We start from the raw sequence: 25,233 nt of genomic DNA, 5'->3' as shown, positions 1-25,233 counted from the left end.
TGTGTGTGTGTGTGTGTATATACTTCTCTGTCTCTTTCCCTCAGCAAGGTCTCGTGGTGTAGCTTAAACTGCCTTAAACTCATTATGTAGCTAAGAATGATCCTGAACTTTCTGATCTTCCTGCCTTCTAGTGCTGGGATTACAACCATTCAACCCTGTACATGGTTTGTGGGGCTGGTGACCAAACCCAGGCCCGCTCATGGCGGTTTCTCAACCAACTGAGCTATGTACATCCTCAGCCCCAAACCTTTAAACCACTTGAAAAGAAAAGAATCCTGGGCCAGTGGATCCAAAAGGCCCTCAGTAAGTCGAGGAAAAGGACAGGTGTGGGGAAATAGAATCTGTCCCCATACTGCACGCATCAACACCAGGTACCAGCCAGGAAACCCATGGGTTCTGATCCAGCACCTGCTGTTTACCACAAGGCAGGGGTCATAGGTCTCTGGTACAATCTGTTGTGTAGGGAGCATCCAGGCTAATGAAGGCAGAGGGTCCTTGCAGACAGTTTTTACATACGGAGTCTTGGATGCGCTGGGCCTCAGTAGCACTCCCAGCAGAGTGTCCAAGAAGGAGCTATCTTAAGGATGGGTGTCTTTATAACTGAAGAGACTGAGGCTCCAGAGCCGGGTGACGGTTATTGCTGAAGTCACAGCAGGTGACTTCAGAGGGTTCAACTGATCAATCCTCTGAGTCCAAGGCCATGAATGTGGCCACAGTTCCATGTCCCCAGCAAGTCCCTTGAGATGTCAGAGAAGGCACACAGACAACACCCTTCCTCCTACATCCTTTCTGTGTCCTGAAGCAGAGCAGTCACCAGGCTGATGACCTGGGAGGCCGGTTGGACTGCATCGTATTCTGCGAAGAGGTGGCACACGTTCTCTTGCGGTTCTGTCTGGCTCTTGGCCACAAACCCAAAAATCCTGGTGAGAGAAGACAGTCTGAGGGGACGTGGGCTAGGGAGGCATCGTCCTGAGGGGAGGGTTGGATGGGGAGGACACTCAGTCTAAACCCAAGCCTCTCCCCAAGCCAACTGGCTTCGGCAACTTGTGTCCTGTGACTTGTGTGTGTGTGCGTGTGTGTGAGATGCACGTTTGTGTGGACTTTGGCGTGTGTCTGTGTCTGAGTGTGGAGGTCGGGTGTCTTTCTCAATTGCTCTCTACTACTTTTTGAGACAAGGCATCTCACTCAGTCTGGAGCTCACCAGTTGGCTCGACTGGCTAGCCAGTGAGCGCCAGGGATCTGTCTGTCTGTCTCTGCCTCCCCAGACACATGGCATCTGCCTTGTTACTTGGGTTCTGGGGATCCAACCTCGTGTCCTGGGCTTGAATGACAAGCACTATACTCAGAGAGTCCCCTCTCCAATATGTTCAGTACCTCCTTATAACGGGGCAGCTAAAGAAAGAAGGCTCCTCCCCGTCAGACAGGGAAAGCTCTTATTTCAGGCTCTGGGTCTCCTTCATTTTGAAAGAGGCTTCCTGAGGACAAGACTTGGGAGCGCCATTACTGCAACGTGTCCTTGGCTTTCATCCCTACAGCTCCGAGATACAACCTGTGCTCTGGCATGACTCCTAGGGCTCAGACTGGGTGTCCTGGAACTCACTCTGTAGACCAGGCTGGCCTCAAACTTAGAAATTCACCTGCCTCTGCCTCCCAGAGTGCTGGGATTACAGGCGTGCGCCACCACCTCCCAGCCTGGGGAGTCTCTTAAGTGCTGTTCCACACTGGCTGTTAAGCTCAAAATGGAAACCCCTTTCCTTTCTTTCTTTCCTTCCTTCTTTTCTCCCTCCCTCCCTCTCTCCATCCCTCCTTCCCTCTTTCTATCTCTCTCTCCCCCCACCACCTTGTCTCTCACTATGTAGCTCTAGCTAGCCTTGAACTGACTACATAGACAAAGCTTGCCTGGAGCTAACTAAATAGACCAAGCTGGCCCCACATTCACAGAGATCCTCCTGCCTCTCTCTGCCTCCTGCATATTGGAATTACAGGTGTGTGATATCACACCCGGGCTTCCCTCCTTGGGGCCTTGGCACAGGGCCACCTCTGAGAGCCCTGAGTGGTGGTAGGAGCTTACCTGGAAGGCTTGCAGTACTTCTGCCACCTGAAAGAAAGGGACAGGACAGGAGTGAGTGAGGGATGGGACTCCGCGCCTCAGGGCCCTGCCAAACAGTGGGAGCTGAGGCTCGAGGTCTGCCATGCCCCGCCTGGCCTGCTCCCTGACCCGTTAGTGTTCATAGGCTGTCTCTGCTATTGCAGTGCCAGAGTCAGCAGACGCTGTGGAGGGCTAGGCCTGGGACGGACTTCGCAGCTTAGCTCAGCCTCGAACTTACTTCCGTTGCTCGGGGTCCATTCCACAGAAGCGGAGGGCGATGAGTGGGTAGTGCCGTCGGAAGAACACCCTGAGTGGATGCAGAGAGGAGAGCTGCGTTGGCGAGGGCTTATTCCTGTGTGTGCCCCCATCTCCGCATTTCTGGCTCCCCGAAAGCTCCCATGACCTGTCCTGGTAGGGTTCTCATGACCTGTTGTGGTTTCTCACTACTGGGCCTGGACACACAGCCCGTGTCTTTCTCCCCCCATGAATACATCTGTCTTATGCTTTTATATTGGGGTCTTTAGATATGACCCCCCCCCATCCCCAGAGCCATTCATTTTTTGAAGCCAGGAGATACATCTTGATCTACCCTTGCCTTCCTGGTTAAATTAGGGAAGGCTCTGGCTAAATTGAGTCCTGGGAAGAGATGTGGTCATTCCACACTGTGTCTGAGGAGTCATTAGTGTCTGGCCTACAAAGACTTAATTGACGCCCAATGAAAACTGACAAACTTCATCCTTGTTAGGACCAATGCAGGAGACCTAGGGAAGGTGGGGCTTCATCAGGTGTCACCCAGCATTTATCACCCTTACTGGATCCAGGACTTTGACTTCTGTCTGTCTTTGACTTTCCTTCCATCCCTGCTCTTAAGTTAGCCTGGCAGCCCAGGGGCCTAGGAGAGGCCCTTACTTCCTTTGGACGTCTGTCAGAGTGATGCCCTGTTCAGTGACTTTGAAGTGGACGACAGTGGGTGTGGGGAGGACGTCCCTCTCCAGCATGACTGAGATCGCCTTCTGCACAGCCAGGGCTCCGCTCAGGGTCTCCACACTCACAGAACTCAGGTATAGTGTGTGGCAGCCTGTGGAATACAGATATCAAACAGGATCTGTAGCCAGCCTCTTAGAGTGTGTGTGGAATCACCGGATCCTGGTCCTTCCTACACTCAAGGGCAGGAATGGGGCAGAGAAAATGCCTTTCTTCCTCAGGAATCCATTCTTTTAGAGCCACCATAGAGACTTTGAGTATAAAGGTGACCAAAACTTCTTTTCCTCTACTTAGGACTACCCTACCCTCTGTGTGCTCTGTGTGGTGAGCACAGAGAGAGAGGAGGGCAGCCTTTGTGCCTTGGGGAGTGGGGCACAAAATAGGCACTGTCACTGAGTATTGACAGATGCTTGCCTCTGGAGTGGGGAGACGACTTGGGCTTTGAAATCCTTGTGACTCAGATCTCATCCCCCACAGAGGATCCAGACCTGGAGACCACCCCAGGGCAGGAATCTCAAACACAGAAAGACCCTAGCATAGATCTGTGTACAGTGTGTGCCAGGGTGTTGGCTTCCGGCTTATCCCCCTCCCCACCCTTCTCCTCTTCCCACTGGCCACAACGGCAGCCTCTCATCTCTGGGTTTATGGAGCCGAGGAGGGGGCAGTGGGTTAAGGCTACAGAAACAAAACAGTAAGGGAAAGCCTGTGTGTATGTATGTGTGTGTGTGTGCCTGTGTGTGGGGGGGCTGTGTGTGTGTGAATGTATGTAGGCATGTGTGTGTGTTTATGTGTGTGGGCCTGGGTGTGTGTGTATGTGTGTGGGCCTGTGTCTCTGTATGTATGTGTGTGGGCCTGTGTGTGTGTGTATGTGTATGTGTGTGGGGCCTGTGTGTATGTATGTGTATGTGTGTGTGTGTGTGTGTGCACCTGTGGGGGGGCCTGTGTGTGTGCCCTGTGTGTGTATTTGTTTGTGTAGGCCTGTGTGTATATGTGTGTGTGGGGGCCTGGGTGTGTGTGTGTGAGGGGGGGCTGTGTGTGTGTGTGCGCCTTTGTGTGTGCCTCTGTGTGTGTGTGTGTGTGTGTGTGTAGGGCTGGGGAGTGGTCTCCAGGGGTGCAGTGAGCCTGGCCTCTCCTATGCCACTTACCAGCAGATATCTTCAGGCAAGAGGTCTGGCCGTGTGTGGGGGAGTCCGATGCTGGTTCCGCACCTCCCAGTTCTGAGCAGAGGCAAAGAGAAAGGGCCCCAGGGGAGAGGGTGGAGTGAGTGGTCCCCTCTCAGAGGAGCAGCTCTCAAGAATCCCTTTGTACACCTCCCACAGCCGCCCGCCACCACCAGGAACTGACAGGCTGGGAAGCCAGGTGTGATTGCCTCAATTAGGGAAAGGAGAACCACTTTACCCGGTTTGCAAGCTTTTGATCTCCTCCTACCTCTATCCCCAGCCTCCCAGATCCCGGCTTCTGCTGATCGAGTCCCCACAAGCCCCTGGCCTCTTCTTCTGGACCCCACCCTAGCCCCCCCACCCCCACCCCGTTTCTAAAGTAGGGATGCTGTCTCCATCACTTGTTTAGGGCTGGCTCTTCCTGTCCCTTCTTCCCCTTCACTCCTGCACAACTGAGAGGATACCGGAAGCCCCTGTGGAGGAGGCCGCTGGCCTGGACGCTGGGTAGTCGGCCTGTGAATCAGCTGCTTAAGCCTAGAGTCTCATTTATTTGTTCCTCTCTTTCTTCCTGCCTTCTTTTTCTGAGTCTTTATCTCCCTCACCTCCTGTTGGTGTTCTGTCTAAGCTCCACCCACACTTACCTGGCAACCGCCAGGTATGCCCCGCCCCACAGACCTGGCCCACTATAAAAGGGGCTACTTGCCCCTCCCCTCTCTCTCTCATCCCACCTCTCACCTCTCTGCCCCTTGGGCTTCCTCCCCTCCCCCCCTCTCCACTTGGTCATGGCTGGCCTCCTCTACTCTCTCTCTCTCTCTCTCTCTCTCTCTCTCTCTCTCTCTCTCTCTCTCGGGAACCCTAGTTTGTCCTGGAACTCCTTCTGTAGACTAGGCTGGCCTTGAGCTCATAGAGATCCACCAGCCTCTGCCTCCGGGAGTGCTGGGAGTAAAGGCGTGTAGCACCACTGCCCAGCCTTTTTAAGAAAAGAGTCGTGTTACATTGTGCTGCTTGAACTAGAACTCACTATGTGGCCTTAAGTTGTTCCTGGTCAGCCCGCCTCAGCCTGCTGTGTGCTGGGATTATAGGTAAAGGCCACAACCTCACTTCTAACCAACGCAATGGGGCAGTAGGCAAGAGCTTTAAGGGGGTGGTCGTGGCGTATGTCTGGGGAATGACGTCAGACGTGTCAACTGTTGGGTTTAGGCTCTTTTATCCTTTCAAAGAAGGCCACTGACTCTCTAAGGCAGTGGCTCTCAACCTTCCTGATGCTGCGACACTTTAATACAGTTCCTCGTGCTGTGGTGACACCCTGACCATAAAATTATTTTCATTGCAACTTCGTAATTGTAATTGTGCTACTGTTATGAACTGTAATGTAAACATCTTGATCTATAGGATATCTGCTATGCGACCCCTGTGGACGGGTGGTTCAGCCTTAACCAGACAGGTTGAGAAACACTGCCCTAAGGTCTATTCTGAACCAGGCACTGTGCAGTAAGCCTTGCCTGAAAAATCTCACGGAATCTGGGCGATGGTTGTTCTCATTTGCGTGTGTGTGTGTGTGTGTGTGTGTGTGTGTGGCACGTGGAGGTTGGGGGGGGGCAGAAGGAGGTGGGGAGGTGGCAGTGGCACCGAGGCTCAGGAGATCAAACATCCTTAAATTCTCACAGGTGGGAAGCAGAGCAACTCAGACCCAGTCCAGAACAAGTGCATGTCATACTGGTCCGAAAAAAATTCATAAACGAGGTTGAAGTGGCCGCTGGAAGCCTTTTTAGTGAAACCAAGGGGTCTGGCTTACCTTTCTGTGGGATGGTGAGTTTGCAGGGCAGGGCCAGGGCCATGATGGAGTGTTGGCACACGAAGGCAGAGAGGCTCCCTGCAAGGGAGCAGAAAGCTCTGAGTGAGCAGGGCTTTCCCAGACTCCTTCACAGTGCAGGAGACCAAGCCTGGAGGCATGGAGGCTGGGGAGGCTGAGGAAGCTGGGGAGGCTGAGGAGGCTGGGGAGGCTGAGGAGGCTGGGGAGGCTGAGGAGGCTGAGGAAGCTGGGGAGGCTGAGGAAGCTGGGGAGGCTGGGGGAGACTGGGGAGGCTGAGGAAGCTGGGGAGGCTGGGGGAGGCTGGGGAAGCTGAGGAAGCTGGGGAGGCTCAGGAGGCTGGGGAAGCTGAGGAGGCTGGGGAAACTGAGGAGGCTGGGGGAGGCTGAGGAGGCTGGGGGAGGCTGAGGAGGTTGAGGAGGCTGGGGAGGCTGGGGAAGCTTACCAAAGTAGGGCTCCTCATCTGCTCCTTTCAGATGCACTCCTTTGGCTGAAGACTCGACCAAGAAGTGACGGATAAGGTCAGTGCTCTCCTCACCTAGAGGAAGAAGGAAGGAGTTCTGTTTTGGATTCCTGTGTTAGCCAGACCCTCGCCAGCCTGGTCCTGCCCACTCCTCCCAGGTCCATCTTAGGCTGTCAGGCTAGCCTCTGCCTCCCTGTGGAGGGACAGATGTGAAAACCCGTGTTCACCAGCTCCGAGGTGCCAGCACATTTGTGCAGAGGAGTCTGTGTTCAGGAACTCCCCAGCCCCTCCCAGGTGCCCTCATGTCCTCTCAGCTCACCCCTGCTGGAGCAGAGCTGGCTCTGACAGGTAGCAGAGGCCTCTGACCCCACCCACCACGGCTTACTCCTCTACCTGGGCCTCTTGAAAGACTTCCTTGGAACCTAACCACCTGCCCCGGAGGTTGCTGAACCCCCACTCCCAGAATTATGCTGTGGCTATAAACCACATTAGGCAATGCCTCTACTTCTGAGCCAACTCCTCAAACCCTTTCTAACAGCACAAGGCTGCGAGGGAGGGGGAAGGTCGCCCTCATTCTATGCCTTCAACCCTTTGGAGGTCACCACTCCCTGAGATTCACACCCAACTGGGATTTTTTAAAAAATATTTATTTATTTATTATATGTAAGAACACTGTAGCTGTCTTAGACACATCAAAAGAGGGCATCAGATCTCATTACGGATGGTTGTGAGTCACCATGGCGTTGCTGGGATTTGAACTCAGGACCTCTGGAAGAGCAGAAAGTGCTTTTAACCGCTGAGTCATCTCTCCAGCCCCTCTAATTGGTTTTAAGTGAGGGGACTATTACCCTGGGACTTTGTAATATTATAAATATTGGCATGACTTATCTCATCTGTGTTCGAGCCCTCTACACACATGCATGGTTCCTTACACAGGGTCTGGTACAGATCTGATAGATCCCCCAAGAGATGTGTGCTGAGATACCAGACAACCATGTGAGATCATAGGGGAGGTGACATGCTTTCACACATATGTGATTAGCGATTACACACGAGATCAGCTCTCTCACATAGGATGAGCTATGTGGTAAGTTATTTTATGAATGATAAGCTATTGGGAGTGTGATAAGCCCACAAATTTATTAGTCATATTAGGTTGCTGGAGATAAATCCAAGCTAGACAGAGGGGCCCAGAAGACAGCAGCCTGAGAAGAGGCTGGGACCTTTTTTCAAGGGTGGAGCAGGGAATCTGGGGAGGCAGGGGCATCTCAGGCTTTCAGAGTTGGTCTCCATGGTGCCTGGATGCTAGAGGGTGGGCTGGGAGAGCCGAGCGGTGGACTGTTCTCCCTGGAGTCACCCTGACAGTCACTGTCAAGCTGGGACGGAGTCAACCATGGTGGGGGGCTCCAAGGTGATCAAACAACAGGTGCACACATGCATACCTGGCCGGTTTGGAGCAGATGCTGGAGTCTCCTGCACCTTCAGGGCAAGGCCGAAGGACCCTCGGTAGGAGGAACTGTCCCTGATGACAAAGGCACCCGGCTTCTCCGTCCTCAGCAGATTGATTGCTGGAACAGTCTTCAGTTAGAAGGTGATCCACTCTCCCACTCTGTATTCCCATCCCCATAGGTCCTCACAGAGATGTCGCACAACTGTTTGTTCCCAGGAAGCCTTTCTCTAATCTACTTTCTGCTGCAAGTTTTGCTTATTTCCTAACGAGGCTAGCAGGTCACCCACCCTTCTGCTGGCTGCTGTTTGCCACCTGCTTTTTTTTTTTTTAAACCATGACCGAGGGCCACATCTGCCTGCTGATGTGATTACTCAGTCGCTTGTTCTCTGGCTTTACCTTGCTCTCTAGTGATGTTTGGCTTAAACCAATACTTCGATGTGTCCATCACGAACTTCATGGTGGGCTGCACGTCCTTGGCAGGACCTGGAGACAGGCAGAGAAGAGGCGCTCTGTAGGCTGGATAGAGGGTGGCCGGGAGAGGACTAGGAGAATGCAAGAGACCCGCCCTGTTCTTCCCAAGGATCCCATTCTGCTCATCCTTCCCGAGCCCATCTCCGGGGTCTCTCCAAATAAGCCAAAGAGGAAAATCCAACTGGAGCTGTAGCTCACTGGGTAGACGGCTTGCCTAGCAGGCACGAGGCCCTGGGTTTGATCTCTAACACAATGTGAAACTAGGACTGGTGGTGCATGGCTGTAATCCCAGAGTTTGGGAAGATGAGGCAGGGGGACTGCATTGAGTACAAAGCCAGCTTGACTGCAGAATGAGACCCTGTCACAAAAGCTGGCAGCGGTCCTGGCAAGATAGTTCAGGGGGTAATAGCTGTTGTCATGCAGGTGTGACAACCTGAGTTTGAACTCCTGAACCCACTTTTAATCATCTGTCCCACCCCTGCAACAATGATAAAGGGGTTTTGTTGTTGTTGTTGTTTTAAAGGCATAGCTGAGGTTCCATTTTCTTGTTTGTGTTGCTTTCATGGGAGTGACCCATCTGGGGCTACAGTGAGTAGCTGATATAGAATCTTGGGAAGCCCAAGGCAGAGCCAGGCTCTGCCTGCAGATGGCTGAGTGGGGGAGAGTCTGGGACAATGTCCTCGGGTCTCTGCTCACGCATGGGAGGTGTGCGTCCAGAGAATGTTATGGCTCAGCCTGTGTTTACTGCTTCAGATTCCTTGGAAGTCTGTAGTCACAGGCTCCGGGAAGGAGGGTGTTTGCTGTTTTGTGGTTCTCAGCCATCTGTGTTGGAATGTATTGTCTCCATTCTGTTTGCCCCCTCTACTTAGCATCATCCGCTAACGAACGAACGTCAGGGTGAGGACTGACGCACCCTCTGGCTCTCCTTGGATTAGCCAGTTAGTCACCAAGCCTCTTGCTCAGAGAGCCTGAGGGTTTCCTTCTTCCCAGCCTTTACTTTAGCCATCCAGTCCTGGTTCTAGCCCAGCAACCCTTCTGCCTAGCAGCTTCTGGGGTAAATCATTCAACTTGTACTGCTGACCACACATCTTCCCTGATTTCCTTCCCAATGGCCCTTATAATCCAAAGGACAAAATCCACGTTTTAATTGGACATTTGAGGATTCATACAATCTGCTACTATTCTTATTGACCTGCACTTAACATTCCAGAGTTTCCCCGCTGTGCACATTGTGTGGGCACAGTGCTCTATGAGGCACTTGCAGAGGTTATCTCTGCAAGGAATGCCTGTAGCTACTTTGTGGGTTCTCCTTTTCCCCCCACCATTTATCTCCCTGGTTTTATCTCCTATCACTAGATAGGAGAGAAAGAAAAATTAGAGGAGAGAGACAGAGGGAAGGAGGGAGGAAGAGAGAGAGAGATCCCGGAATCTAATTTCTTTCCTTTTGTTTCTTTTTTGATCACAACTACTAACAAGCCACAAGCATCTCCCCTGAATGACCACCAACCACCAACCTCAGCTCTCCTTTTGTGGATCTAGCATTTACACACCCTCTGAAAAGTTGCCAGAATTCCAGGCACACAATTGTGGAAACTATCAGCAGCTGGCAAAATCGTGGCCCTGCTAGAGCACGAGGCAAATCATAGTCAGCTCCTCCTGACAATCCAAAGCAGCCCCATATCCCACACCAGGGATTAAAACAAAAACACTTTCTTGTGCTATGTCTATTTTTAAAGAACTCAAAATCGGCCAGGCAGTGGTGGCGCATGCCTTTAATCCCAGCACTTGGGAGGCAGAGGCAGGCAGATTTCTGAGTTTGAGGCCAGCTTGGTCTACAGAGTGAGTTCCAGGACAGCCGGAGCTACACAGAAAAACCCTGTCTCGAAAAACAAAACAAAAAACCAAAAACAACAACAACAACAACAAAAACCCCTCAAAATCCTAGAGTCTCACTACAGATGCCCTTTCTCCATTCGTCTGGCTGCAGCTCAGATATCACATTGCCCATTTACCAGGCTGTCTGCCTGAACCTGGCAGGCGCCTCACAGGTGCCTTCTTCATCGTCACCTATGAAGCGTCGCTACCTCTGCGATGACAATACTCTCTGGTAAGCCTTGGTTTGGGCCACTCTTTCTAGTTTGTGTTCATCTCTGTGTCCTCACAATGCTCGGCATACAGTGGGTAGTCAATAAAAGTGTTATGTGGTGTTGCCACCTGCTCTCTCCCGCGCCCAGACTTTGACTAGTCCCCTTAACTAAACTGTGCAATGCCGGAGGTATTTGATTACAACATACCTTCTGGAGATGCAGTGACAGGAACATCTGGCAGAGTCTTACTGTGGCTCTTGGTGGCTTGACAGAGGTGGCTGGGAGAGGTAGCCCTAGGCTGGGCAGAGTCCTGGTGTCCTGGTGTCCGCTGAGCTGGGGGAGACTGTGGTTCTGGACTCCCATTGATGAGTACTATAGGTATGTCCACCATGGAGTTGGTGACAGATGGGGGGCAGCTATTGGCCTGCTCCTTAGCCACTGGAGGAGACTGGACTGCTTGGGGCTGGCCCATGCCCAGTACCAGGTTACCAGGAGCCTGGACATCACTAGGTCTCACACACTGGGACCCTCGGTCCAGGCTGTGGAGGCTGGAAGACGAGCTGGCTGGGCTTCCCAAGGATCTAGAAGATGACGGGTAGCTGGAGAGGCTTGAGTTGGGGAGGGACTGATTGCTGCAGGAAAAAGCCCACAAGATTATTAGGGTGTCCGGTGGTAGTAACCTGGGGTCAAAGCTAGGTTCTAGAATCTAGCCAACTGGGGGCCCTATCCTGTCAAAGAAAACATTGCATATACCCTTACGGAAAACTCAGTGCAAAGAGCACCCTCATCTGAATTCTAAGGGCTGCACCAGGGTATAGAACTTCCCTTGGCCTAGAGGGTCTCTTATCATTTAAACTAGCCAGGGGAATTAACTCCAGCAGGTTAGCCTGACCTGGATTTTCTGCTTTCCCAACCAGGCTGGTCTGATGGCTGCATCTCCCCTACCCATGACTCTCAGGAGTCCTGTGGGGGCAGGCTGGACTGATGCAGGGGGACTGCTCCATCTGGAGGAGGTCACCTCTACTAGGCCAGCAGGCACGGGTGTGTGTGTGTGTGTGTGTGTGTATGTGTGTGTGTGTGTGTGGAGTCCCTAGCTCCTTTGCCAGAGACTGCTTTGACCATTGCCTTTGGAATTGGTGTGTGGGACTGAGGTCCTGTGGTTTAGTTGTCCTGAAGCTGGCTGGGCTGTTGTGCAATTCTATTGTGAGGCCTAAGAACCGTGACCTGGGACAGTTGTAAATGAGGCCCAGGGGGGGTTGGTCCCTCCTAACTAGGCTTTGTCAGTACCGTGGGGGTGGGGGGTGGGGTGGGGGAGTAGGGTGGGGTTGGGGATGGGATGGAGAAGTGGGGGTTAGGGGGTGAGAGCTTTTTTGTTTTTTTGCTTTGTTTTGTTTTTTGGATTTTGTTTTTTTTTGAGACAGGGTTTCTCTGTGTTGCCCTGGCTGTCCTGGAACTCACTCTGTAAACCAGGCTGGCCTCAAATTCAGAAATCTGCCTGCTTCTGCCTCCCAAGTGCTGGGATTACAGGCGTGGGCCACCACCCGGCTCAGGGGGGAGCCTTTCATTCTTAGAAGATTCACCTCAGGTCCCCCAGGTCTGTGTACGCCTCTGAGATGTACTTATTTTTAAAAGTTATTTGTTTTATGCATGCGAGTGTCATGCCTGTGGAGGTCAGAGGAGGGCCCTGGATGCCCCGGAACTAGAGTGACAGATACTTGCTTGTTAGCTGCCATATGGGTGCTGGAAACGGACCCTGGGTCCTATGCCAGAGGAGGAATGCTCTTAACCACTGGGCTACTGCTCCAGCTCCCACCCCTGAGTTTTAGAAGTCTTTCCTTTAGATGGGTCTTGTGAGGGCTGGAAAGAAAGCAGGCAAGTCTCTTTAAAGTAAGTAGCACTCTGGGCTGGAGAGATGGCTGAACAGGTAAGGGCACTGACTGCTCTTCTGAAGATCCTGAGTTCAAATCCCAGCTCCCACATCATGGCTCACAACCATCTGTAAAGAGACCTGAAGCCCTCTTCTGGTGTCTGAAGACAGCTACACTGTAGTTTGATATAATACATGAATAAATCTTTAAAAAAAAAAAAAAGTAAGTAGCACTCTGTTCTCAAAAGGTCAACAGAAGCCAAGAGTTTAGCACACACTGAATTATGTTCTACATGCTTTGAAGGGAACTTGAGATAGAAACGCTTGTGGCACTAGAAAAGACAATGTGTATGCTTTTTCTCGTCATACATGTGCCTTTTGCTCATAGAACAGGGTGCCCTTCTAGTGTGTGTGTGTGTGTGTGTGTGTGTGCGCGCGCGCATCGCGCGCGCGCGCGCATGCGCGTGCTGCCTTACATGCAACATGCAACTGCGGTCTGAACACAGACAGAACTTACCTTCCAAACACATAGCTGACATCCGATACAGGGCTGGCCGACAGCACGGAGACCCTGCTGCCCCGCTGTGGGGCCCTGAGCCCCTTTCCCCAACCTGGAGGAGTTGCCAGTGGGGAGCCTGAGGCCCTGCTTTCCCGGCAAGGGATGGAATTGCTAAGGGGAGAAGGACTATGGGGAGAGGGACCCCTGCCCTGGTTCCCAGAGAAGATGAGGCTCTCGCTGCTGCTGCTACTTCGTGTCTCTCGGGGGATGTCCCTGGAGAGAAAGAGGCCGCCGCTGCGTGGGGAGCCAAATGGTGGGGTGACACACGGGCTGGAGCAGCGCTGGGGACCGTCAAGGCATCTTGATCTGGAGGAGGTCACTTCGATGTACTTTATATCTTTGGGAGTGGAGAAAGAAAACACTGCTGAATCCTAGAAGCCAGAGAGAATTAGTGCTTCCTCTCCAGACCCAGGGCGGAGCACCGTCTGGCACAGATGGTGGAAACTAGGGGTACACAAACTGTCCCCCTTCTAGAATCCTTTCCGTGGCTTCTCAGGATGGAAACTAGGGTAGAGCCCTGGAGCGCACTCATTTTACTAAAAAAAAAAAAGTCTCATCCCTCTTCTATTCAAATCTGTGGAGCCCAGCCTGCCCCGGGGTGTTCACATTTCTTTCCTCACAGCCTGGATGAAAGTAGGCATTAGGTTAGGCACCCGGGGCTAGTGGGCTGACTCGGGCATGCTGGTTCGGGCGATGGAGAAATAGCCTGGCTCTGTAGTCACAGGAACTTGGGTGTGAATCCTGACGTCAGCGCTTGCTAGCCAGGAGGCACCCCAGTAACTTTCCAGAACTCTCGTGGCCTCAGTTTCCTTAGCTGCAAAGCCTTGATCCAGTCCTAGCCTCCTAGGGTGGTGCTGAGGAGCAAACGCGGGATGTATAGAGCCTGGCTCGTGGTGGACCTCTTCAAGGAAGGGACAGTCCCCACCAGCTGCCCTTGGTAATCCAAAGGGAGCCCCGGCGCAGGCTCACAATGGATATCTTAGGCTAAAGAGGATGACTACACTGTGCTCTGAGAGAGATCTGAAAGTAATAGAGGTTCTTCTAGGAGGTTGGCAAGTACAGTTTACACACACACACACACACACACACACACACACACACACACCCTTTTGAGACACAATCTATCACCAAACTCCTTAAGTAGCCCAGGATAACCTTGATAATCCCGCCTCTACCTCCTCAGTGCTGGGATCACAGATCTGAGCCAACGCTTCTAGTTTTATGTGGTACCTGGAGTACTGGGGATAGAACCCAGGGCTCGACGCATGCCTGGCCGGCCCTGTACTGAGCTGCTGTAGCACTAGCTCCAACTTCTATTTTTAGAAAGACTTTTTTTTTCTAAATATTTTTTTGTTTATATCCATAACCACCTCTGACCCTCACACTGGCCCTTGGGCAGGCCAGACGTTTGTTTGTTTTTTTTTTTTTTTTTACAGAGGCAATTGGTGACTGGAGATTGTGTGGGAGTTGAGGTTTCTTGCGTAACTTTTACCAAAGAGAGGCAATTGCTAGCATGCAACATAGTTGCTACCTGCCTGCGCTGTTACCCCAGCTCCATTCAAACGTTATAATCCGGAAGTAACAAAGAAGAACTCAAGTCTTGTCTAGGTTAAGTGAGCTCGCCAATGAAAGAATGGAGGAAACTTCAATTTCTGCCCTTGAACTATGTTAGGGATTTTTTTTTTCTCAGACAAAGAGGAACTCTTTGAGATCCCATTTTAAGACCTTCCTAATGCTTGTCTGCTCCAGTGTGGGTCTCTCTGCCTGGTGAGGTTACTCTCCCCCCACCCTGCCCTGCCCACCTCCCAACTTCATGGATCATAAAAGATCTTGTAGGGGAGCTGAGTAGGGCGGGTGGGGGTCGGTGGGGGAGAGGGCTCTGTGCTGTGAGTCACACACCTCCCCCCTTGTCCTGAGGTGAATGGCTGGGGAGGTGGAGGCTCCCACCCCATCCCTGGGGTGCAGCCCTGTTTACAGGCCTGTGGGGCAAGTCCCAGCAGTGTAGGGTGGATGCAGGCGCCAGCCGCAGGCCTGGCCGGTGAAGGGGGGGCATGTGGGTGGGGGGAGGAGAGACAGTTATTAAACAGCCTGCCCTTGGGACTGGCAAACAGCCTTGCCTGGCAGAAACTGCTGGAAAATGAGATGTGGGGACCTGTTCCAAGGATGGGGTGGGAGGTCGTAGAGAGGATAAGGGAGATGGCGTTTGGGTCTAGGAGCCAGAAGCTCTCTGGGATGGCAACCCAGAAGGACAAGTATAAAGAAAGGTGAACAGGAGTCGAGGAAGAGGGGCTACTGACCGAGTTCTGGGGTGGGGGTGGGGCTCGGCCGAGTTTCAGAGAAGCCTGTAGGTTGCCTCTAAGAAAATTCCAGTTTAGAGAGAGAGACAGGAACAAGGGCTTTAAAGATTAGAAATAGCCTGACCTGCCACTCAGTAGAGGGTGACTGAGGACCAGAGCTTGCCTCCTTGACCTCAGTTAACACATCTGTAACATGAGTTCACTGTGATTTCCCTCAGCCACAGGGACTTACATCACAGGGACTAATTCTCACAAAAGGAAGTCTATGGCTCTGTCTAGAGAGGATGACCAAACTTGATGACGGTTGATCAAGGGAGGAGAAACAGGACATGAGCCTCTGCTGGTTCCTGAGGACAGGATGGATGGGATGTGTGTGGGGCGGGGTGGGGGTAGGGGTAGAATCCATGCTGAGGATGTGAGGACGGAAGGGATCTCACCCAGAATTATGCCGTGCTCTGTGCCTGTGGGTACTTTCTCACCAGCAACAGTGGCCCACAGGCTTTGGGGAGGCTGAGGAGGGCATAGCAGGCCTTTGGTGCCGACGTCTGCCATTCTTGGTGAGGGGAAGACAAGTTCCTAAAGGGAAGCTGATTCAGTCTCACTGTCTTAGGAGGAAGGGGTTCTTAGGTTTGGGAGGCATGTGAACCGCAGACGGAGGCAGGATTGTTCACACCTACCAAAAAGAACAAGGGAGACGGGTTTGCCTGTAGTCCTGCACTCCAGAGGCAGAGGTTGGAGGTTGCCTGGTTGCTGGTTAGCCTGGGCTACAGAGCAAGACTTTGTTTAAAAAGGGGGGGATGGGAGAGTCAAGGCAGAGGGCTGTCCAGGCTTTCTGGCCACTGCCAGTTTTTTGTATTCCTTGTTCCCCAGAGTTGGATGGACCCAAGCTTTTTATTTATTTATTGTTTTTAAGAATTATTTTTTTAATATGACTACACTTTCACAGTCTTCAGACACACCAGAACTACGGATGGTTGTGAGCCACCATGTGGTTGCTGGGATTTGAACTCAGGACCTCTGGAAGAGCATCCAGTGCTCTAAACCGCTGAGCCATCTCTCTAGCCCCAAGGATGGACCCATGCTTCTAGTGGCAGGCTGTACCCAGAAAAATCTGAGGATGGGGACCCCTCTACCATTCGCTTACCATCATTCCTTCAGTGGAGAAGGACACTGGTTGGGTGTCTACCCCACACCCCACCCTATGCATCCTAATACCGATCTTGCCCCAACTGGTTTTGGCCGGGTGGAATCCCTGCCCTGGGGCATGAACATTAAAACCCTGGGCTGGCTCCTGCCAGTGGTAATTAGGTCTAAAGCACTTCCCTGCAGTGATGCACCCATGACTGGCCTTTGACTGCTGGGGAAGCAGACAGCTCCTTTCATAGGCTTGGCAGGACTAGGGAAGAGGTGCAAGGCCAGGATCTCCTGCTAGGTGTAGGACGGCCTGGGTGCTGTGCTGGCTTCTATCCCAGAGTCTAAACTGACTTGGGGCTGGCAGGATAGGCAATCCGCACTCTACCATGGCTCAGTGCACCACGACTTGTGACAAACAGATCCTTTCAGGTTAAGAGCTCTTATTTTGTTCATTTCATAGATGAGGAACCAAAGATGCAGAGGCGATGACGTCAACAGCTTACGTAAGGTCCGCCTGAGCCCAGTGGTTAGGTTAATTGGGTTCCTTATTCAAGCCCATAAGTTAGTTGTTCATCTGTAAAGAGGAGTCAAATTCTCATCTCAGAGAGCTACTGAAGATTGCTAATCCTAGCTCTTGGGAGGAGAAGGCAGAAGGAAGAAGAGGAGGAGGAGGAATTCAAAGTTATCCTGAACTACTTAGCATGACTGAGGCCAGCCTGGGCTACATGAGATGCAGTCTTTAAAAAAAGATTCTGTAGAAGGTACTCGACACAGGGACAAGGCCTGGCATGCAGTAAAGGCTCAGTAAGTGAATCTTGTCCTAGATCCCAACGGCACAGCCCGGCTCCTGCTGTCTGACCCCTGGAGGCCTGGCCTGTCAGCCTGCCCCACATAGGTCGGCTGCGAGCTGCATTCTCAGAATACTTGAGATTTTCTATGCACGGGAAACTGAATTGGCACCCAGGGTTTTCCAGATTCTCTCAGACTGGACCAAGCAGATTAGTGTCAACTTGTGCCAGCTTGCTAAAGAGCTAAGATGGCAGATTTCAAACTGTTGTCTGGCTGGTTGCTGAACACGGCCATTATTAACAATAGCATTCTGCAAACTGATAGTGAAATAACTTAGATTCAAAACAAAAACTGACCAGGTGCAGTGTTTGAGAGGAGACGGGGTTTTAGGGACTAGCCTGGGCTACCTGGAGACCCTGTTCTCAACAAAAGAAAACAACCCCTCCCCCCCAAAAAAGCAGACACACTCAAAATACAAACATTCCCATTATTTTACCATTAGGTATGCTTTGAGGTTATCTGGCTATTGTATTGGTACAGTGAGATTGATTTTCTCAGTAGCTTGGAAATGGCTAGGATGGGAGAATTTAAACCACGGAAATAGGCAGATGCTTCAAAGCAGGGCTTTTGCCTCCTAAACAGTGAGTCCTTTCTCTTGAGTTCTAGGTCTCTCCCATCCATCCCACTATTTCTAGTTTGGACCTATCTCAAGAGATGGTTCCCTAAACAGGGGTTAGGGCCACCCTGAACTCCTATGATAACTTCAGGGTATCAAACTTAGACTTAGAGAAACATCAAGAGCTTAAGTAAGACCCAGGGATTCCACAATCAGGAAGCCCTCACTATATGCACATCATCAGGGAAACTGCTTACACAGACAAGCATATTTAAGTTCTCATAAAACACACATACACACACGCGCACACACACACACACACACACACACACACACGAAACTGGAGTCTATCAGTTTCTCCAAACTCAGGACCTAGACAGAATTGTATAGTGAGAGAAACTTGCATTTATACCTTTTGTGCAACAGAAAAATCAGAAAGGCCAGAAGCTTGTTTAGGGCTGCATAGTACTCCCCACAGGACAGGACCACTGTGCCTCAGATTCTGTAGAAGAGCTCTTATTTGATTGAGATCTGTCCCCAGCTCCCCTCTTGGTTGTGCCCCAAATCCTTACCTAAGGCTTCTGGTTCTTCCTTCTTGTTCCTTGAAGTGACAGTGTTGGTAGACTCAGCCTGGGGACTAGCAATTCCTGAGGGAAGCAACTGGAAAGTGGGGTCTAGCTCTAGGATCATCTGGTTGAGGGCCTCCAGGGAGAAGTCAATGCAAGAGTCCAGATCCTGTGAGGCCCCTGAGGCCTTGTCCCCAGGGCACTGATGGAGGCAGTGAGCTTTGGCCTCGGCTTGCTGGGCCTGCTGGAGCCTGTTGGAGCTGCCTTTGCAGAGTGTGGGGGCCATCAGAGGCTGGGTTCCCCAGCTCTCTGTGGTGTAGTAAGGACACAGGGCTGGGAGGCCAGGGCTGGGGGTTGGGTGCAGGGCCATCCTGGACTCCTCAAGCGGTGTCAAGCTGACCACGTGACCTCCAGTCAGCAGGGAGCTGGACATGACGGGGCGGTGAGCCCAGTGCTTTACCTCGGGCTTCCGAGCAGCCTCTCTTCTGCCCCAGAGCTGGATCCTGCTCACGAGGGCTCCAAGGACCTGAAAGATGAGGGAGGGAGAGAGGGTGGGATCCAAGTGACCACTGTAGGTAAAGCCTCTGGCCAGGTCCTCAGTCAAGGACAGATCAGTTCATTCAGTTAAAGACCCTGCTGGCCTCTTGGCTCTGACACTCACTGGCTGTGTGAGTTTGGACAAATGAATTAAGTTTTCCCTGACTTAGTTTCCTCATTTAGAAAATGAACTAACCCTGATAATATGCTCAGGACAATGCCTGGTATAGCCAACCCTATGAAAGGGATGGTTAGGTGACGTAATGGATGGTTAGTAATCACTTACGATGTCATGCATATATTTCTAGATAAATGTTAGCTAGTTGTTTATGAGGAACTACCAGCTTCATGAAGCCCTTTCAAGTCCTTATAACAACCCTATGAAGTAGGCAGCAACATTATGCCATTCTGCAATAAAAAGAACGGTTCAACCGTCACATAGGCAACCAGTGTCAGGACAGGACTGGGCTCTAGGCTGCCTGCTGTCTGACCTCCCGTCCTGAGGCTAGTTGGTGGAATGGGTCAGTAAGCAGGCGAGCAGGTGTACTATCACAGGAGACTCAGGGACTTGGAGGAGATTCTGTGGCACTGGTGGGGATGATGGCAGGGAGGACTTCGTAGAGAAGGGGGACACACAAAAGTAGGAAAGAAGGAGCTAGCAGAGCGAGGCAGGTGAGAATGAGGAGGCAAGGAAGTGTTCAAAGCGGTGGCATGTGCGAAGGCCCAGTGGCCAGATGGGAGGTCAAAGGTATCCAGAAAGCAGGCGCTTGGGATGGCGGGATAGGGTGGGCTAGCGAGGCTCTGCCAAGAGTCACAGGCTCAGCTCAGGACTGACAATTCAAACTCTGAAGGTAAGAGCGAGCCGCAAGAGTGTCTTGAACTGGTTAGTGACATCATCTGCTGACAGTCACTCCCTGGGGGAAATGTCCTAACTTTTTAATCTTCTCTATGTGAAAAGTTCTTCCTATTGTCTAACCTTGATGCTACATACTTGTTTCTCATGGATTGGTGTTGAGGAGGAGGTAAAAGGTCCCGGGACAGTCTAATGAGAAAGCTGGGTGGAACAGGACACGCTGACCCTTCGGGCAGCTGGGAACCTTGCCGCCCACCTACTGTGTCAGAGCACGAAGCTACAATGTGCTGCGTGAGGAACCACTAGAAGGTTCTGGAGTTGAGTTAGGAATTGGGGCTCATGGAGAGTGACTTCCTCATAGGCAGTTTCCCAGGTTCTGAACACCATCAGGCAGAGCCAATATGCCTTTTACAGCTGCACCCGGTCGTTCAACCTTCTTAAGGCCCCAGCCTCCGGTCTCAGTCCATTTTGCCATTGCAGATACCCAGACTCAAGTCAAGAAAGCACCAGGGATTGGGTGTGGTGCAGCACTAAGGATGTACAGGCAGGAGGAGCTACACAGCAAGTTCAAGGCCATCTTGAGACAGAGGAGTCCCTGTCTCAATTCCCCCATCCCTCACCCCCCCAGCCAACCAATCAAATAACCCACAAAACCCCAAGAGGCTTTGTATTTGAGCTTCAAATCTAGGCCTTGGACCTTTGTAATCTTAACTCCTTCAGTCACATGGAAGTTCAAAAGCAGAGAGGACACAGAGATGGGGGCATGGTATGCCTAATGACAAAAAGCCAGGCCTGTCTGAATGCCCCACCCCCCACCCCCTCACCCCTGACTTCTATGGCTGTGTTATCAGACTTCTTGGCTGGGTCCTGGAAGGGGGAGGGGGTACTCATGCTGATGTGGAGAAGTCATATGGTGAATTAAATCTACAAATGGCAGTGGAAGGGAGCTGGCCTCGAGCGCCTGCCTTGAGGGCAGCCGAGGACACAGAGTCCAAGACACTGCTTTTCCCACAAAGTCTCCAAGAGTCCAAGGAATCAGGCAGAGCTTGCAAGGTTCACTGCCAGGCCTAGAGAGAAAGCTAGGGACGCCGGGCAGGGTGTTCTGGAAGCTGAGTGTCCCCCATGACCAGGACTCCAGACTGCCCAGATGCCACCTTTGTGCTCCTGTGGATAAGGATCCATCCTTCTCTGAGCAGATCTCAGAGGTTTTATCTGGCTGATAGTGACTTGATAATAACAGACACTTGACCCTAGCTCTTTTTCCCAACAGTTCTGAGGGGGTAGCGCTGGCAGGACTGAGGGCTTGCCCAGGCTACAAGTGAATGTCCGGGATCTCGTGGTGGGCATTCTTGCCTCTAAAAGACCCACAGGATCACCCTGTGTTCTTTCTCTGTCTGAGCCCAGTGGATGCTGAGCTTCAGGGACAGATACTGGGGACGGAAAACCCGTCTTTCTGCATGTTCTCATGTAACCTTCCCTGGGCCCAGGCTCAGGCTCAGACTCTTGTCTGCTCCTCTGAGATGTTGCTGTACATTCCAGGGCCTCCCAGTGTACCCCTCTAGCCGGTTCCTTTCTGCTCTAAGTCTTAGAGAGAGAAGTGAGGAGTGCCTGGGCTGAGATTGTGTGTGTGTGTGTGTGTGTGTTAGGAAGGATTCCAGTTATCTCTGCCCTCTTTACAGTTCCCTCCTACCTTCTCTTCTTCACATTCTAACTCTTGTTCCTTTCTCTTACCCTCCCCAAAACTCTGGGGTCGGGGAATTCCTGGGGCAGCGGGAAAGCCCTCATGATCATCCTGGTTTACCTCGGAAGAAGCCCAGGTAGAGAAGGCAGAAGATGACGTCCCAGACTCCCTGACGGCACAAGCCCAGGCTCCCCATCATTTGAGTCTGCTCCTCGTTGTCCCTGTCTCTCCCAAGAGGCCATGTGGCCTCACCTGGGGCAGCAGGCAAGGGACAGCCTCCTAGTCCTTCCTAGTGCTCAGTCTAGGAGTCAGGAGACCTGGGTCTGTTCAGGCTCTAATCTAGTGTCCAAGATCCCAGGGCCAGTTTCTTCTTGCGTGGCCTTGGGTTCTATTATCTAAGCAACCTGGGTGCAGACTTAGCAGCAGTTTAAGTGCAGAACTGGGTTCCCCCACCCCTACTCAGTAAGTGAAAGCACCTACCTGCTCGTGGCTGCCGCTGCTCCAGTCACCTATGACTCCCAGTCAAGCTGTGCTGAGGCCAGGTAAGCTGCCAGAGGAGGAGCCAGAAAATCTCAGTACCCGCCTTAAAAACAGCCCGCCTTCTGCCCGCCCCCGCTTCTCCTCTAAGGCCCTACACGTGGCCTTGACAGCTGCTGGCCCTGCCCCAGAGGTGTCCTAACCGCACAGGTGGGGCAGGCACTGGCTGAGAGAGGTGTGTGTTAGGGGTGGGGTGTGGGTGTGGGTGAGGGTTGTAAGTACGAGTTAGGGTGTGTGTGTGTTTGTGTGTGTGTGTGTGTGTGTGTGTGTGTGTGTGTGTGTGTGTGTGTGAGAGAGAGAGAGAGAGAGAGAGAGAGAGAGAGAGAGAGAGAGAGAGAGAGAGAGAAAGAGAGAGAATGTGTGTGTGTGTGGGGTCTTGACCCTTCCCGTGTACCACATGATCAGGAAGATGCCTAGACCAAGGTGTGCTGCTGCTGGTCTCCCTCTCCCCATATGAAGGAAGGAGGAAATAATGGGTTGGCAGAGACAGTGAGAAGGAAGAGCTTGGGTCTTAAGGACACGGTAGGAGACTTCCCCAGACCTATCCTGTGATCTGGACATCTCCGTGAGGTGTCCAGAAGAAAAGGCCAGCTCATGTGGTCTTTTCTTCCTTCTGTCTGGTTCCAAGGCCACCTCCAGCCTGGAGATGAGGCTTCTGGCCTAAGGGAAGAAGTGGAAGGCTCTGGAGGACTCTGCCTAGGGCTTGTTGCCCTGCTTCTCAAGGATTCACCCTCCTAGGAAGCTCTGTTAGGTGGAAGGCATCCTCTCCTGTTTCCATGGCTCCAACTCCCTCCCTGCCAGGGGTCCTGGGTGCTGTGAGGGGATGTCCAGCCAGGATGAGGGGCACTCAGACCCCCATCTGAGCAGGTTTGTGTGAAGCGTTTTCCGCCTGGAGACACGTGATGACCCCAGCAGGCTGATCTTGAGAGTGGATGGCCTAGGGTCTCTGTGAGGCTCTGAGGTCTACTTTCTGGATTGTTTTTGATGCCCTGTGGCTTTCGAAGACCCGTGAGCCAGTGTGCCTACCACAGGTGGAAGCTAGGTAAAGCGGCACGAGGCTTCTCTTTTTGAGAGTAACATTGAAGGGCGTCCTCTGGTATCCATATGATGCAGCAGATGCCAGGCTTGGCAAATATCTAATGTATCGTTGAAGGAAGAAACTGGTTAGCTGCGAGCTAGGGGTGGACATGGTCTGTAGGCGTTAGCTTCGTGGGTGGGTGGGAGGGAAGACTGCCACGTTTCTTGGGTGGAAGGGTGGGCTACCTGGAGGAGAAACGGCTCTGCAGTTGTAGCCCCGTTGGTAGCGTTGCTTGCCCATCATGTAGGAAGCCCTAGATTTGATTTTTTTTTCTCTGCAGTTAGCCTTCTTTGGTTCACACACAGCCACTTCCTCTAGCTTAACTAGCCCAGAACACTGATTTCAGTTTCAGTGCTCACCTCTTTTCCCCACTCCCCCTTTTTGATGCAACCAGCATTGCCAAAGAGCTGACATATCCTTGTCTATGTTTGCTAGGACTGTCTTTCTCAGTCTACCGCCATGATGGGTCCCCGCCATGATGGATTCCCGTCTTGCATCGGCATGCCTGGGGTAGCTCTTGTTATGCTGCTTAATATTTTTATTTGTATTTTTTGGATTTGATAATATTTTGGTGAAGAAGTTGGTTCCTGTGCTCCTGAGGGCTATGGGTCTGCAACTGTCATATCCTTGTAATACCTTTGATTTGGCCATTAGGGTAATGCCAGCCTCATGGGGAGTCAGGAAGGGACCCTCTATGCCTGTTTTCTGAAAGTGAGTGCAGGGAACTGGTGTGCTTTCATCCCCAGCTATTTTGTACCCCTCGTTCTGCAGCAAACCATCCGTTGCTTCATTGTTTCTGCTTTGAGAGATAATTACAGCCGCCCAATCCCGATCCCTGGATTCCACACTCATAGAATCAACAAAATGAGGGTTAGACAAAACTGTCCGACAGACTCCTTGTCAGTATCTCCTAAGCATAACAACTACATTATATTAGATACAAGTAATCTACAAATCAGTTATTTATGTGAGAAGATGTATGTAGGTCCTACACAAATATATCATTTTACATAAGGGACTTGAACATATGCAGATTTGGGTATGGAAGGGAAGGGGACCAAAAAGTCCTCAGTCCCTGAGGGTACAGAGAGACTGAGAGGCAAGGTGGTGGCATTCCTTTAATACATATTCACAGCTTTTTCTCTTCTTTCTGCTCTGTTTTCCCTTCCCCCCCTCTCTCTTTCTTTTTTATTTATTATTATTATTATCATCATCGTCATTATTTTTTGTTTTTCGAGACAGGGTTTCTCTGTGTAGCTCTGGCTGTCCTGCAACTCACTCTGTATACCAGGCTGGCCTCAAACTCAGAAATCTGCCTGCCTCTGCCTCCCAAGTGCTGGGATTAAAGGTGTGTGCCACCACTACCCCGCATCTCTTTCTTTCTTTAACAGGCTCTTATGATATAGACCAGGTTGAACTGAAACTTACAGTCTCCTGCCTCAGCCTCCTGAGTGTTGGGATTATAGGTGTGAATCAACCAACATGTTCTCATTCATGGTTTTTCTTTTTCCACCTTGAACATATTATTTCTCAAGCCGTCGTCCTGTATTTATCCTTCTATCCCAAGCAGCAAGTTTAAAAGTACATTAAAAAACAAAACAACAACAACAACAACAAAAAACCCTGACTCTTCAATGTTGCTCGCCTGCCCTCTTCTCATGAAAGAAGAGGGGAAATTTGATTAAACAAGAATTGTTATTTCTTATTTTTTTTTCTTGTAGGAACTTGATTTTGTGTCCATAGATGTGTTTGTCTCTGTGTGGGTATGACCTAGTTACCAACTGTTAACTTGACACAGGCTAGAGACATGTGGGAAAAAAACAAGTCTCAACTGAGTACTCATTTTTATCTTGTTAATTTGAGAACCAGTCAGTGAGATAGTGTCTTAAAAAGGCCCAGCCCACTGTGGATGGTGCCATTCCCTGGGCAGGAGGTCCTAAATTGAGCTTTTTGTTTTGTTTTGTTTTGTTTTATTTTGTTTTGAAGACAGGGTTTCTCTATATAGTCCTGACTGTCCTGGAACTCACACTGTAGACCAGGCTGGCCTGCAACTCAGAAATCTGCCTGCTTCTGCTGGGATTAAAGGCGTGCGCCACCACTGCCCGACTGTTGTTTTCTGTTTAAGTTCCTGTCCTGACCTCCCTTCTGACAGACTGGGACCTGAAGGTACAAGGTGAAATAAACCCTTTCCTCCACTAAGAGGCT

General features: G+C 51.5%; 1 protein-coding gene across 1 annotated transcript; it reads right to left on the bottom strand.

The window, feature by feature from the left end:
• Tns4 (tensin 4) lies at window positions 1-18,821 on the bottom strand. Its single transcript, XM_052195537.1, has 12 exons — window positions 18,349-18,821; window positions 12,899-13,277; window positions 10,722-11,146; window positions 8,353-8,439; window positions 7,949-8,074; window positions 6,489-6,581; window positions 6,029-6,106; window positions 4,219-4,290; window positions 2,999-3,167; window positions 2,328-2,396; window positions 2,072-2,098; window positions 1-920 (listed from the first exon to the last, which is right to left on the bottom strand). Exons 1-12 carry the CDS (start codon window positions 18,773-18,775, stop codon window positions 779-781), a joined length of 2,094 nt encoding a protein of 697 aa, XP_052051497.1. The 5' UTR covers window positions 18,776-18,821; the 3' UTR covers window positions 1-778.
• Window positions 18,822-25,233: the final 6,412 nt, after the last annotated feature.

This window comes from Apodemus sylvaticus, chromosome 10 (assembly GCF_947179515.1).
Source record: "Apodemus sylvaticus chromosome 10, mApoSyl1.1, whole genome shotgun sequence".
NCBI lineage: Eukaryota > Metazoa > Chordata > Mammalia > Rodentia > Muridae > Apodemus > Apodemus sylvaticus.
This window is presented reverse-complemented; position numbering and strand designations above follow the sequence as displayed.

What these genes read in the sequence shown, in the direction of transcription:
- Tns4 (XM_052195537.1), bottom strand. Translation starts at nt 18,775, where the DNA reads ATGTCCAGCTCCCTGCTGACTGGAGGTCACGTGGTCAGCTTGACACCG. An exon ending in TGTCACTGCATCTCCAGAAG is followed by an intron (nt 8,440 to 10,721) that starts GTATGTTGTAAT and finishes GCCTGTCTCCAG; the next exon opens with GTCCTGCCAAGGACGTGCAG. An exon ending in TTGCCTGAAGATATCTGCTG is followed by an intron (nt 3,168 to 4,218) that starts GTAAGTGGCATA and finishes TGTATTCCACAG; the next exon opens with GCTGCCACACACTATACCTG.